Below are 14,823 nucleotides of genomic sequence, written 5' to 3' on the forward strand. Positions count from 1 at the left end.
TATATGTCAGTGATGCTTGACCTATTTGTCCAATTGCTTTTGCTGTGTGATCTCAACAGATGTTTCATTACTTTTCTTTCAATATTCCTAATGTTGCATTGGCTGGATGGCATTGCCGACTCGATGGACATGAGTTTGAGTGAACTCCGGGAGTTGGTGATGGACAGGGAGGCCTGGCATGCTGTAGTTCATGGGGTCGCAAAGAGTCGGACACTACTGAGTGACTGAACTGAACTGAATGTTGCACCTTGGAGCCAGACTCAAGACCTGGGAAACCATCCTAGTTTTCTTGTTTCTCTTTGCACCCCTAAAATTCAGTGGGCATCAAGCTTATGGATTTTTCCTTAGCAATATTTCTGAAATGTGGGCCATACTCTTCTAGCTCTGCTGCCTTAGATAAGCATTTATTAGTATCTCTGCCATGGATGACTGCAATCATCTCCTAACCGGTCTCTAAGCTCTTTCCATCATTCTATTGATTTCTCAGTGCTGCTTATTGGCAGAGCTCTGCATTATGCAAATCTGATTTTTTCTTAATCCTTGACCTTAAATACATCAATGGCCCCATTGAAGGCAAGAACAAGATGAGATTTGCCACCATTATTACTGTTAATCAACATGGTTCTAAAATTGTCACCAGTTAGTAATAGGAGAAAACAAAATGGAATATAAAAGGTAGAAAAATTTTAAAAGGTAGAAAATTTTATCTTTGTACTTCATACAATTGTCAAGTGTTATAATCTAAGAACCTCAATTTTAAACCCAGTAAAAATAATGAGTTCAATAAAAAGCAATAAAATATATAAAAAATGAATGCCATGTGGATACGTATAATCATCAGTTAAAGAGTAAAATAGAAAAATTACTTTTACATGGCAACAACTGTGTATGTGGTATATATGATACATAGAAAAATAAAAGTTTTTAAATGTGCAGGACTCTAGATAAAGAAAATTATATACCTTTACTAAGGGACCTTAAAAAATGACTGGAATAAATGAACAGACACATCATGTTCTTGCAGCAGAATATTCTCTTTTTTTCTTGTGGCTATCTTTCTCATCTTATAAAAGATACTCCATTTGCCTCCTAATAGATCTTTCTCATCTGGAACACATGGTCAGCCATTCCTGTGACTGCTCTTTAAGGACTCTGACCATTAACTGTCTGCCATATTAGTTATGTACTAGTTTTAATTTACAAATCAACATAGTTAAATTGTCCTCTTCATCATGTCCTCTCAGAAACCTTTCAAGAGGCAGCCTATTACCTCCAGAATAGTCTGAACTGTTAATCTTACTTTCAAGATTCAATGTAATCTGTATTGCTATCTGATTTAACTTCTCACTATCCTATGTAATTTCCCTATTTTATACCAATTATATTTTATTATTTGTTATCTCCATGTGTTTGCCACTGTTCCCCACTCTGTCCTCCACTTCTGCTTGTGCAAAGTATCTCTGCCTTTCCAAGTCCTGGCCAAAGTCTTCTCTCCCTTCTCTCCTTTCCCTTTTTTTGCTTCAGTAAATATTTGAGTGCCAGCCCCTTGCCAGAAGTTACATAAACTCCCTGATATGTAGGTACTGAATAAATGTTGAATGAATTAATGAGTGGATGAATGAAAAGACCCTTTTTTTAGTATACTAGTCAACACTTTCTTCAGTTCACTTCAGTTCAGTCTCTCAGTCGTGTCTGACTCTTTGCGACCCCATGAATCGCAGCACTCCAGGCCTCCCTGTCCATCACCAACTCCCGGAGTTCACTCAGACTCACGTCCATCGAGTCAGTGATGCCATCCAGCCATCTCATCCTCTGTTGTCCCCTTCTCCTCCTGCCCCCAATCCCTCCCAGCATCAGAGTCTTTTCCAACGAGTCAACTCTTCGCGTGAGGTGGCCAAAGTACTGGAGTTTCAGCTTTAGCATCATTCCTTCCAAAGAAATCCCGGGCTGATCTCCTTCAGAATGGACTGGTTGGATCTCCTTGCAGTCCAAGGGACTCTCAAGAACACCACAGTTCAAAAGCATCAATTCTTCGGCGCTCAGCCTTCTTTACAGTCCAACTCTCACATCCATACATGACCACTAAGGAAAAACCATAGCCTTGACTAGATGGACCTTTGTTGGCAAAGTAATGTCTCTGCTTTTCAATATACTATCTAGGTTGGTCATAACTTTCCTTCCAAGGAGTAAGCTTTTTTTAATTTATTGGCTGCAGTCACCATCTGCAGTGATTTTGGAGCCCAAAAAAAGAAAGTCTGACACTGTTTCTACTGTTTCCCCATCTATTTCCCATGAAGTGATGGGACCGGATGCCATGATCTTCATTTTCTGCATGTTGAGCTTTAAGCCAACTTTTTCACTCTCCTCTTTCACTTTCATCAAGAGGCTTTTGAGTTCCTCTTCACTTTCTGCCATAAGGGTGGTGTCATCTGCATATCTGAGGTTATTGATATTTCTCCCGGCAATCTTGATTCCAGCTTGTGCTTCTTCCAGCCCAGCGTTTCTCATGATGCACTCTGCATATAAGTTAAATAAGCAGGGTGACAATATACAGCCTTGACGTAGTCCTTTTCCTATTTGGAACCAGTCTGTTGTTCCATGTCCAGTTCTAACTGTTGCTTCCTGACCTGCATACACTTTCTTACCTTTACTTAAACCCCATGCTGATTAACATAATAAACTACATTCTTCTCTGCAGTCACTTCCTTTGGGAAGCTGGTTGAGTAAATAAGACGTGTTTTCTTTAGTCTGTAGTTTAATACATTGCAATATACTATCTGCGCTGCTTTTTAAAATTTAGAGTTGACTCTTTGTGATTTCTTTCATTTTCTTTACATTCCTCTGCTTATTTCTCTTGTCCATTTTTGCTAAAGATATATAATTATCATACAGATAATTATAATAGATTAAACAAATTTCCCAAGGGCAAAAACAATTGTACACAAAATTGAGAGGAAAGAGTATAATGATAAATAAGAAATGGAAAATTTGTCAGTAAAGTAAACCTTTTAATTGATCTGTAGGATGTCTTTGTTATATTAACACCCATATTAAATCAATTGAAATAAATTACCTTATCAATGGCATGTGTAAACATTTTAATAAAATGGACAACATTGATAAACTAGGAATATAAATCATTTATAAATTACACACGTATATAAAGTCTGATGTTTTTATTATAATGTTTTCCAAAATTTGCATTTATAGGACCATTATTATTGACGATGGTTTATAACACATCTTACTTGATCCATCAGTGATAAATTTTTATTATAAACTCCTTATTGACTGAATTTGTTTCTTTAATATCCTTGGGTCTACTGTGGAACTTAGCCCAGTACTTTACACATAGAAAATGGTAAAATATTTAATACAGTTGCTCTTAAGCATTCCATGTACGATGTCATGATGTATATGCTGTAGCTGAATTCAGAAATTAATAGGCTTTTTTGATAGATAATAAGTTTCTATTCTGTTTTTCAAGAATGCTTCTTTACATGTTTTAAAGAAATTGACATGCTAGGATAATATCAAGAAATTCATATTTCTAATTAATGTGCTTACTCTTAAAATTAGAAATATCAAATGCGCTGTTCAGAGTAAAATTGAACTAACAAAAAACAGATGTTTGTATGGGCTCTTACCTTATTGGTTATTTTTCACTGCTCTAGAAGATAAGAGCTTTTAAAAATAATAATGAAAAAGATTAATCTTTTCTTTCAATTTTACATTAAACAAATATAAAATATTCTAACAAACCATTTTTCCTGTAATGATAATTTTCATTCTGAGTTTTATTGAAAAGGTTGGTGTTTTGATCTCAGATTAAAGGAAGTTTAGAGGACATAGGGATGAACTGTACAACAATGGGAGCCTGCAAGGTAAGAAATAGTTTTCCGCTTGAATATCCCCGGGCAGACAATGCAGAGCCTGGAGGTCAGCCTATGCTATGGTGTCCACATGCACACTCACCTTCAGAGGAGAGGGTCAAACAAGGTCGGCCTTGGCAGCCAGCCTTCAGAAATCCTAGACGGGAGTCAGGAGTCAGAAAAAGCCTCTCTTAAAACATTAAGGGTTTTGTCAGAGGACTTATAATGCAGTTTAGTTGCCTTTAAGCTAGAACTTTTTAGTTCCTCATTTGTTCTTTCTTTGTTGCTGATGTATTAGTTGATTTACATTGTGGTAGTTTCCGGTGTATAGCATAGTGGTTCAGTATTTTTGCAGATTGTATCCTATTATAGGTTATTGTAAGATAGTGGGTATAATTTCCAGATTCTGCCAAGACACATAATCAATGACTCTAAAAAAAATCCTGTTTAGGTGTACTTGTACAAAAGTGTTTCCATCCATATGCGAATGTTGTTAGAAAACAGAGCTATATTACCCAGAATACTTTCATTTTCTCCATAGTTATTGTGAAGCAAAGAGCCCAATTTTATTATGCAGATGTATGATTAGCTTTGACACCTGAAAGATTTTGCCCATTTGTTCCCTTTAGAACAGATATTTTTAAATCTGTATTTACTTTATTTGGCCCTGTGGGTCTATCTATAAACTGTTCTAACCCATTTAGAACTCACCAGGGTACAAATCTAAAATAAAATAAGTAACACAAAAATACTGTTATTCACCATAGTTTAAATGAGTAATAGAATTTTGTAATGTGTTCAAGTAGAAATTCTGGATTCTTACTTATGGAGAATCAGGTCTGGAAGCTCCATAAACTTTCGGTTAAGAATGCTTCAGGTGTAAGACCAGTGATTTTCTTTAAAGATAGTTCAGTGTGTCTTCTTTCTTAGTCCTCCTCACAACTTACTGTCTTCCCGTCACATATCAGCCTTCCAGATTTGAAACTTAGATTCTAAATAAAAATGTAAAAATATGGCACGGGGTGTTTTCCATTTTATTAGTGGCAAATTAACCTCTTCTTTTTCCTCAAGATCAGAAGATAAATCTTCCTTTGAAAGATTTTTTTCAATAATGCTAAATTTCCTTTTAGTTGATAACCAAAAATTCTTGCAAATAAAGTACTTCCTCAGAACTCCAGGTTAGTGCACAGGATGAAAGCCCAGTTAATTGATACAGAATAAACCTTCTGTACTATGGGTTCCCCATCCACAGGTTTTCAGTTCAGTCGTTCAATTATGTCTGACTCTATGCGACCCCATAGACTGTAACCTGCCAGGCTTCTCTGTCTATGGGATTTTCCAGGAAGAATACTGGAGTGAGTTGCTGTTTCCTACTCCAGGGGATCTTCCTGACCCAGGGATTGAACCCACGTCTGTTGCATCTCTTTCACTGGCAGGCAGATTCTTTACCTGGGAAGCTATTCTAATGTACGCCAAAGCTTGAGACCACTGCACAGTAGAAATGCCTCTAAGAAACTAAAGTTTAACAGTGTGCTTTTGTCTTATTTGAGGGTTGAGATGTTTATTTTTAAAGCAGCCTTCTGAAGATTGACTTTTTATCTCTCTTAAATCTACTCTTTTGGCATTATATTGCTTTTTGTGACAGGGGTCTATTATATATTTCTCTTATTGTCAAGTTCTAGAAAATAAGACTTTATCTCCCCTGATGAACTGGTAAATTCATTGTATTTGTGTATCTTAGATTATTGTTTGCCTTTTTCACCTTTGCTGCCAAAATGTGTAGATAGAGCTCAATTTCATATCCCGTTTTAGCAGTTATTCCTAGTCTCCTTTTTCTAGATGATTATCAGCCCCTTATTCCCATTTCATGTTTGTTCTTTTAATGAAATGGCTTTTCTGTGGCCATATTCAAGGATAATTTTCAATATGGCTGTCATGGCTCTCATACAAGTATAATATGAACATGTGTCAAAGACCTTTTGTAACTTGTGAAGGATTTTACAGCTAGCTCAAAGGAACCAAAGAACCAACACATATAGGCAGCTGATGAATGTGAGAGTGAATTTACTAATAGATGCAGAACTAGTCAGTATCCATGGACAGTAACACTTAATGATTAGAATCATCTCTCAGGAGACAGGACAAGGCATCGATTGTGTCTCTATAGGACAGCCTTCATTTGCAATTTTAATGGCTGAGAATCATTTGATTACTGTCAGTTTTCTATAACTTTAGAGTTGTAAAATAATCCAGTCAGAGCCAGTGGAAGGCATAAGACCCCTATAGATCCCAGTAATCCTGTGAGGCTCTAGAACAATGCCAGCATTCCACTGCAAGAACACCCAGCAGTCTATCTGCGGATTGCAACCTTTCACAGTTTTTCCTGACAGCAAGGTAACAGGCAAAGAAATGAGTCCTCGTATAGGAGCCTGAAATGGAGAAAGAGGATCTTCGGTAGATGAGAAAGGAGATATCCTGTTATTGTCTTCCCATTCTCTGTCGTGAGTCATCTGGCCTTGAAGGAGTCTATGTGTTCAGGAGTGAATTCCTGGGGGTGGGAGGGAAAGATGGCTTTGCCACGGAGAAGCAGGACCAGGGCTGGGAAAGACTCTTTGCTGTATTGGACGAGCTACTGCAATGGGTGGATCTCATCCAGTAAAACAAGAGTATTTATTACCATATCATCTGATTTACTTACTTATTTTTTGGTCTTTTTGTTAACCCTAATTTTTAGCAAAGTCTTTTAGGCTGGCTTCAGATAGGTAGCATGGGACATTAAGAAAAAGCCCTGTTTACCCTAATTTATAGAACTACGTGGTCCCTTCAAGGCCATTGGAGTTGTGATGGTAATTAATGAGTGCCCCACTGCGGACCCGCAGTGACCTCATGGTCACGTTTCTTTATCAGGAAGTCTCGTCTCTACATTGCCTCTCTTAGAGAATCTGGAGCCTTGTTAGTTTAGTAAAGTGCTTTTCTTTCTTACCTTATTATTATTATTATTTTTACTTGTTAGCTTTTTAAAATTCACAGCACTTGATGTTGTTTAGTCGCTCAGTTGTATCTGACTCTTTTGTGACCCCATGGACTGTAGTCCGCCAGACTTCTTTGTCCCACGGATTTCCCAGGAAAGAATACTGGGATAGGTTGCCATTTTCCTCTGCAGGGGATCCTCCAGACCCAGGGATTGAACTTGTGTCTCCTTCATTAGCAAGGAGGAGGATTCTTTTCCACTGAGCCACTGGAGAAGCCCAGCACTAGATGGGGTTTAATGAAATAGTTAATTAATTTTAGTTAATTAATTAGTTAATGGGTAAAGAGTGTTTGCATTAATTTGAATCAATCTATTCATGTGTGCTCAGTCATGTCCTACTCTTGGCAACCCCTTGGACTGTAGCCCCCCCAGGCCCCTCTGTCCATGGGATTTTCCAGGCAGGAATACGGCTGTGTTTGCATGCTTGGTCACGTCCAACTCTTTGCAACCCCATAGACTGTAGTCCACCAGGCCCTCTGTCCATGGGATTTTCCAGGCAGGAATACTGGCTGTGCGTGCATGCTCAGTCACGTCCAACTCTTTGCAGCCCCATAGACTGTAGCCCCCCAGGCCCCTCTGTCTATGGGATTTTCCAGGCAGGAATACTGGCTGTGCATGCATGCTTGGTCACATCCAACTCTTTGCAGCCCCATAGACTGTAGTCCACCAGGCCCTCTGTCCATGGGATTTTCTAGGCAAGAATACTGGAATGTGTTGCCATTTCCTTCTCTAGAGGATCTTCCCGACCCAGGGCTCAAACCCATGTCTGATGTATCTCCTGCATTAAGAAGTGGATTCTTTACCACTCACGCCACCTGGGAAGCCCATAATCTAGTCATGATTCTGTATCCTTGCAATTTTAGTTCTTTTTCATATTATCAATTAATTTAGTGTATAGAGTTATAAACATTTGCTGATTCAGTGGCCTTGACATTTGTTAGTTATATATATATATATATAAGTTCTTAGTAGGTAAGAAGCTGGATTGAGAGTGCTAAATAAGGATTCAGAAACATAAGTTACAGATATGTTATATTAGAAGCTTAAGTCTCATTTCTCTGATTCTCTTTTCTGTAATAGTTGACACAACATACAGAAAGGCCCAGCACTTGAAAAACTATATACATAAATGAGACAAATAAATTTGTGTAATAATCTTTGTGTCTTGGAGTATAAAAATTTACAGTTGCAGGATTAGGCAGATAATGAGTATTGATCAGCCTTTTGTGAGGCCACGGTTTTCAGTGAACAGACTCAGCAGTGTTAGGTTCTGGTTCCACTTCTGCTGCCGTAGTGTGAATATGAGAAAAAGTTAAGCTCTGCGGTCTTAATCTATAAAACTCATTCTTTGAGCTAAACTTTATTGAATCATTGTTAAGTTATAGCACAACATGGTCCATGCCCTCAAAGAGCTGGAAACACTTGTTAATAAATAAGCACAGCTGATATATTATAGGTACAGTGAATGACTTCCCAGAGGAGGTAATGCTTAAATGGATTCTTCTGCAAAGAGGTGTCATCTCCAGGCAAAGCAAGATAAGGGCCAGAGAGGAAGGGAGGGAGAAAGGTTATTCAGGGGAGGGGATCAGTGAGAGCACACGAGCACAGAGGCATGAGCAAGATGCCAGGATTTGAGCTTGTGAGTCTGGTACACTGAGAAACAGAAGTAGGTAGCAACCAAATCTTGAAGAGTCTGGTTTTTAATGCTTAAATTTAAAAAGTTTGATTAAAAGGTCTCTAATGCTTTCTCTAGCTTGAATTATGAGCTGAGATATTGTTAGTGAATGATAAGGAGTTGATCTGTTCTGATTGGGCTTACCTTGTGACTCAGCTGGTAAAGAATCCGCCTGCAATGCAGGAGACATATGTTCAATGCCTGAGTTGGGAAGATCCCCTGGAGAAAGGAAAGGCTACCCAGTTCAGCATTCTGGCCTGGAGAATTCCATGGACTGTAAAGTCCGTTGGTATTCCAAAGAGTTGGACACGATTGAGCAACTTTCACTTTACTTCAAGTTCTGATTAATCTGCAGTTCCTGTATTCTATAGTGACAGCCAGGTAATTTGACTGACTGAGACTTTGAGTTCCCTTTTGTAACTTTCAATCTTTGCAACCATTAAAGGACCGGAAATATAGTTCAAATAACTTTGGTCAAATCTCTCTCTTGCTGCTTCATCCTTAATGTTACTGTCTACATTTTTTTTATTTCCTTCTCTTACTTCTGGAAAATTTCGAATGTATAGAAAGTAAACAATGCTATGCTATGCTAAGTCACTTCAGTCATGTCCGACTCTGTGCGACCCCATAGACGGCAGCCCACCAGGCTTCCCTGTCCCCGGGTTTCTCCAGGCAAGAACACTAGAGTGAGTTGCCATTTCCTTCTCCAATGCATGAAAGTGAAAAGTGAAAGTGAAGTTGCTCAGTAGGTGTCCAACCCTCAGCGACCCCATGGACTGCAGCCTTCCAGGCTCCTCCATCCATGGGGTTTTCCAGGCAAGAGTACTGGAGTGGGGTGCCATTGCCTTCTCCGAAAGTAAACAATAGGATAATACAATTCCATTATCCAGATTTGACAATTACCAACATTCTTGTTTTGTTTATTTCTCAACTCATGTCCTCATTCAATTTTTATTATTGTCATTATTATTCTTACTGTTTCTAGGTGTCATTTTTGTACACTGAAATATACAAATCTTATATATAGGTTTTTGACAAACAGATACACTTGTGTAATCTACATCTCATCTCAATACAAAACAATTGCATCTTCCTTTCAAATTTCCTTGTTCTCCTTTCCAGACTCTCCCTGGCCCCATACCTCCCTCCAGTTGAAAAGACAAAACAACCATTTCCTTAATTTTTATTTTGCCTTAGATTAGTTTTACCTGTTTTAGAACTTACATGATGGCATCTCCTATATGTGCTCTTTGGTTTCTGTCTTCTTTCACTCACTCACTGTCTGTGAGATTCATCCATGTTGCTCCCTCCACCACCAGTAGTTCCCTCCGTGGTGTTGCTTAGCATCGTTCTATTGTTTGAATTTACTAGTTTGTCAGCCATTCTTTTGTATGTATTATGCTTGTTTCCAGTTGTGTGCTATTGTGAATGAGGTTGCTAAGGATATCCTTATATACACTGTTTTGTAAAAATGTTTTCAGTTCTGTTGGAAGCCCCTCTAGGAGTGAAATCACTCGGTGTGTGTTTATAAGAAACAGCCAGTTTTCCACAGTGGTTATACCAACACAGGCTTTCCAGGTGGCGCTAGTGGTAAAGAACAACCGGTGTGCCAATGCAGGAGACATAAGAGACACAGGTTCCATCCCTGGGTTGGGAAGATCCCCTGGAGGAGGGCATGGCAACCCACTCCAGTATTCTTGCCTGGAGAATCCCATGGACAGAGGAGCCTGGCGGGCTACAGTCCATAGGGTCGCAAAGGGTCAGACACAACTGAAGCAGCTTAACACACATAACACACTTGAGAGTGACAGCTCCTCTGCATCCCTCCTAACATTTGATGTTGTCTGTCTTTAATTTGGGGGCTTCCCTGGTAGCTCAGCTGGTAAAGAATCTGCCTGCAATGCAGGAGACCCCAGTTTGATTCCTGGGTCGGGAGAAGGGATAAGTTACCCACTCCAGTATTCTTGGGCTTCAGTGGCGGCTCAGATGGTAAAGAATCCATCTGCGGTGTGGGAGACCTGGGTTCGATCCCTGGGTTGGGAAGATCCCCTGGAGGAGGGCATGGCAACCCACTCCAGTATTCTTGCCTGGAGAATCCACATGGACAGAGGAGCCTGGCGGGCTACATTCCATGCATGGGGTCACAAAGAGTCAGACACGACTGAATGACTAAGCACAGCACAGCACATCTTTAATTTTAGCCATTCTTGTGCATATGTAGTGGTATCTCATTGTGGTTTTTATTTGCATTTCCATGATGCCTAATGATTATTCAATGTTTTTATGTGCTTGTTGATCATTTATATGTTTTTAATCTGTTAATAAAGTCTATTGTTCATTTTTAATTGGGTTGTCTTTATTACTGAGTTATAGTAATTCTTTATATATTCTGGATACAAATTCTTTGCCAGATGTCTGTTTTGTGAAAATTTTCTCCCACTCTGTGTTTTGCTTATTCAGTTTCTTAGTGGTGTCTTTGGATGATCACAAGTTTTATTTGATTGAGTCTGTTATCTAATCTTTATGGTTATTACTTCCTGTTTAAAAAATCTTTGCTTGCCCTCGGATTGAGACTATATGTCTCCTGTGTTTTCTTCTAAAAGCTTTATACCATTAGCTTTTATATTTCAGTCTGTGATCCATCCATCTTAAATGAACTTTTGTTTTCTGGTGTAAAGTTGGGCTTTAATTCTTATGTTTTCCATATGGCCATCCTGTTCTAGCATCATTTGTTGAAGAGACTTTTCTTTTCCTATTGGGTTGTTTTGGAACATTTGTTAAAAAGCAGCTGTCCAAGTGTTGGGTCTGTTCCAGAGCTGTGTTCTGTTCCTTTGATCTGTTTGTATATTCTTATCCAGTTTTGCACTGTGTTGATTGCTTTTCTTTTATGATTAGTCCTGACTTCAGTAGTGTAAACAGTACAACTCTGTTGTTCTTTTTCAAAATTTTTGTGGCTATTCTAGATCCTCTTTCTACATAAACTAAAAGTCATCTTCTATATTTTTATTAAAAAGCTTGCTGGGATTATGAATTTTTTATAAATCATTTAGGGGAAAAATTAACTTTTTAATAAATATCGAACCCATGAACATGGTATCTTTTCCATTATTTGGGCCATCTTTAATTTCTCTCAGCTGCATTTTAGGGTGGATGTTTTGCATACCTTTTGTTAAATGTGTTTCTAAGTATTTTGTTATTTGATGCTATTCTAAGTGAATTTTTTATTCGCAGTTTAAAAATTTTCTCTTGTTGGTATACAGAAATACAGTTGATTTTATACCCTGAGATATTGCTATACTTACCAATTTTTTAACACACATTTTTGAGCACCCTGAACTATTTTCCCTTCATGTTTTTATGTGACTTTTTAGACTTGAATGTCTATGTCTACCTTATATCTGCCCCTAAAGAGGGCCAGTGTGAATGCAATGGCATTTGTGAAATCTTCTGACACTTTCCCAGCTAGAGTCAAAGAATTGCTTCCCTGAGAGTCTATTAGAGCACTTTCCACTTTTGGTTTTGAATGAGCCATTCTTTGAAGGCAGGCACTATGCTTTTCCTTCTCTTTTATCCCCATAATAGCTGGTATGGTGTCTTGGTTCACAGTTTAGGAATGTACCTTTTCAACATTTATCTCAGGACCTGTAGGGAATTATGTAGCTCTGGTGGGAAACCCTTACAGGCAACTTTAGTCACTTGGAAACAAGCCCCAAAGTGTATCTTAAAAAGGGAAAATAGACTTTTTTCCAGAAATGTGTTCCTGTGTTCCTCCTATTTAAAGATCTGTTCAGTGGTGGATGATCTACTTACACTCCAAGTGACTTAGGCTTTTTTCTCCCAGTTTTGAATGTTTGTGGATTGTTTCTTCTCACTTCCTTTTTGTTTTCCAGGTGGCTGACTGTGCTTGGGATGAAACAATAAAGATATATGATCCTGTTTGTCTTACCATGCTGGCTTGAGACAAGCTTCTTCATTCAGAAGCAAAGGAGACTGACTGAAGAACTGCTTAGCAGGAAATAAGTTATTGATACTATAGATTTTATGTTTTTATATACTATTCATATTTCAAATTTTAATTCATTTTGGAATCAATTTTGAGGCAGCTGATAAAGACTTTGGTTCACTATTTAAAGCCTGGTACATAAGCCATATTTCTTAAAAATCTTAAGAATAATTGAAGTTATGGTATATGGTGTATCTTATAGTATCTATTAAAGTATAACCTATTATAAAATGGATTAAAATATGGGAGCTCTGTAGATTATATTGATAGTGATATATTTCACTTTTAATTTGTCATTTTTGATTTAAAATATAATGACTGCTATTGATAAAAATCACAAAAACGGTATCTCTTGATCATTTATGATTCTATGACACCCCTACCAAGGTTACTTTTTCTAATACAGTACATATGTATAACACTATATAATATTGATACATCTATGGTTATAGTAACAGGGCTCTAGTAACTGCAGATTTATTCAGTGATTATTTATTGAGCATCTACTACGTGCTTGACACACAGAATGAATGAGATTCTCTCAAGGCCTGGTGTCCGTCATACATAAGAACATGGGCGCTTTCCTGGTGGTAAAGAATCCGCCTGCCAATGCTGGAGACTCGGGTTCAGTCCCTGGTCCAGAAAGATCCCACATGCTGCAGAGCAACTAGTCCGTGTGCCACAACTTTTGAGCCTGTGCTCTAGAGCCTGGGAGCTACAGCTACTGAGCCCACATGCCTAGAGCCTGTGCTCTGCAATAAGAGAAGCCACCACAATTAAAAAACGTGCACACGACTAGAGAGTACCCCACTCGCTGCAACTTTAGAGAAAAGCCTGCACAGCAACAAGGACCCAGCAAGCCAAAAATAAATAAATAAAATTATTAAAAAAAAAAAAAAGATGCTGAGAGTTAAGAGCTTACATGTATTTTACTTTTATTCAAATATTTTTAGATATTATACCCATGACCCTATATTTCTCTCTTCCTATTTCTCTATAATCAGATTTTTGAAAAACTGGTCACTGGGCAAAAAGTCTTAGGTCCTACAAAGGTTTCAGGAAATTACCTTAAAACTAAGTAATGAAATAGTTAATTCATAACTAATAATGAAATATCCTAATTAATGCCATAAACCCTCCTCACTGCCTCCTTAGGTCTTGAAAAACCTTAAGGTGTGATGATCCATAAAAAATTAGGTTGAAAGAGAAAAAGTAGTAGAATAGACAACTTTGTTCAGGAAGGAGGGGATATATGTACACCTATGACTGATTCCCTTGCAACTCAGCTGGTAAAGAATCCGTCTGCAATGTGAGAGAGCTAGGTTCCATCCCTGGGTTGGGAAGATCCCCTGGAGAGGGAAAGGCTACCCATTCCAGTATTCTGGCCTGGAGAATTCCATCGACCGTATAGTCCATGGTATCACAAAGAGTCGGACATGACTGAGCAACTTTCACTTTGACATTGCTGATTCATGTTGAGGTTTGACAGAAAACAACAAAATTCTGTAAAGCAATTGTCCTTCAATTAAAAAATGAATAAATTAAAAATGTTACAAATGCCAAAGCTGTCATTAAATTTTTAACAAGTTTTTGAGAATTTTTAAAGAGAAAAATACATTCGTAGTTATCAGAACAAAAATAAAATATATGTATATTGTCTAATTTACGTATTTCCCAGTTTCTACAGAAAAACAAGATGCCTTACAAGATACAAAAATAAAAAAAAACAAAAGGAAACATAAAGTGGAGCAAAGCGTGAGCTTGAAAATATATGTATTCTAAGAATAAGTTTTAGAAAGTTGCTACTGGAGGTGTAAATGGGAAGTCTGGTCAGGTACAGGATGCAGTGGCCAAGGCCTGAGGGCAAGGACCTCATTCTGGCTTGGCCCTAGCACCATGCCCGGCACACAGAAAGTGTTCAGTGAATATCTGTCGAATGAATGAATGGTCTCACAGAAAGTATTAACTCTTTTTGGTTCTTAGACCAATCAGTGCTGTTTTTGAGAGGCCCCCATAGAGAGGACACTGCTTCACATGACTGTCTTGTAAGGTCCAAGGTGCTCAAGCACGTCCTTAGAGCTGGCACAATGATGAGGTCAGTTCATAAACTGCTTTTGTGTTGCCTCCCTCCGTAAGAAAGACAAACTGTTGAACCAAGTGTATGCAGCTCAGTAAAAGCAGGTTCACAGCTCTGTATGGGCAGAATTTATAATAGACCTTCTAAAATACCTAACCCAGATCA

The 14,823-nt window shown here is 38.2% G+C and overlaps 1 protein-coding gene across 2 annotated transcripts in view; it reads left to right on the plus strand.

The window, feature by feature from the left end:
* The window catches only part of PEX7 (peroxisomal biogenesis factor 7), a 78,639-nt gene extending 64,494 nt beyond the window's left edge, over positions 1–14,145 (plus strand). The window contains exon 9 of one of the 2 annotated variants that reach the window (XM_059889762.1): positions 12,469–14,145. In XM_059889762.1, the coding sequence (XP_059745745.1) occupies positions 12,469–12,537 (69 nt within the window). In that variant the 3' untranslated portion in view covers positions 12,538–14,145. 2 annotated transcript variants of the gene reach the window in all.
* The last annotated feature ends 678 nt before the right edge of the window (positions 14,146–14,823 follow it).

This window comes from Bos taurus, chromosome 9 (genome assembly GCF_002263795.3).
Source record: "Bos taurus isolate L1 Dominette 01449 registration number 42190680 breed Hereford chromosome 9, ARS-UCD2.0, whole genome shotgun sequence".
Classification (NCBI taxonomy): Eukaryota; Metazoa; Chordata; class Mammalia; order Artiodactyla; family Bovidae; genus Bos; species Bos taurus.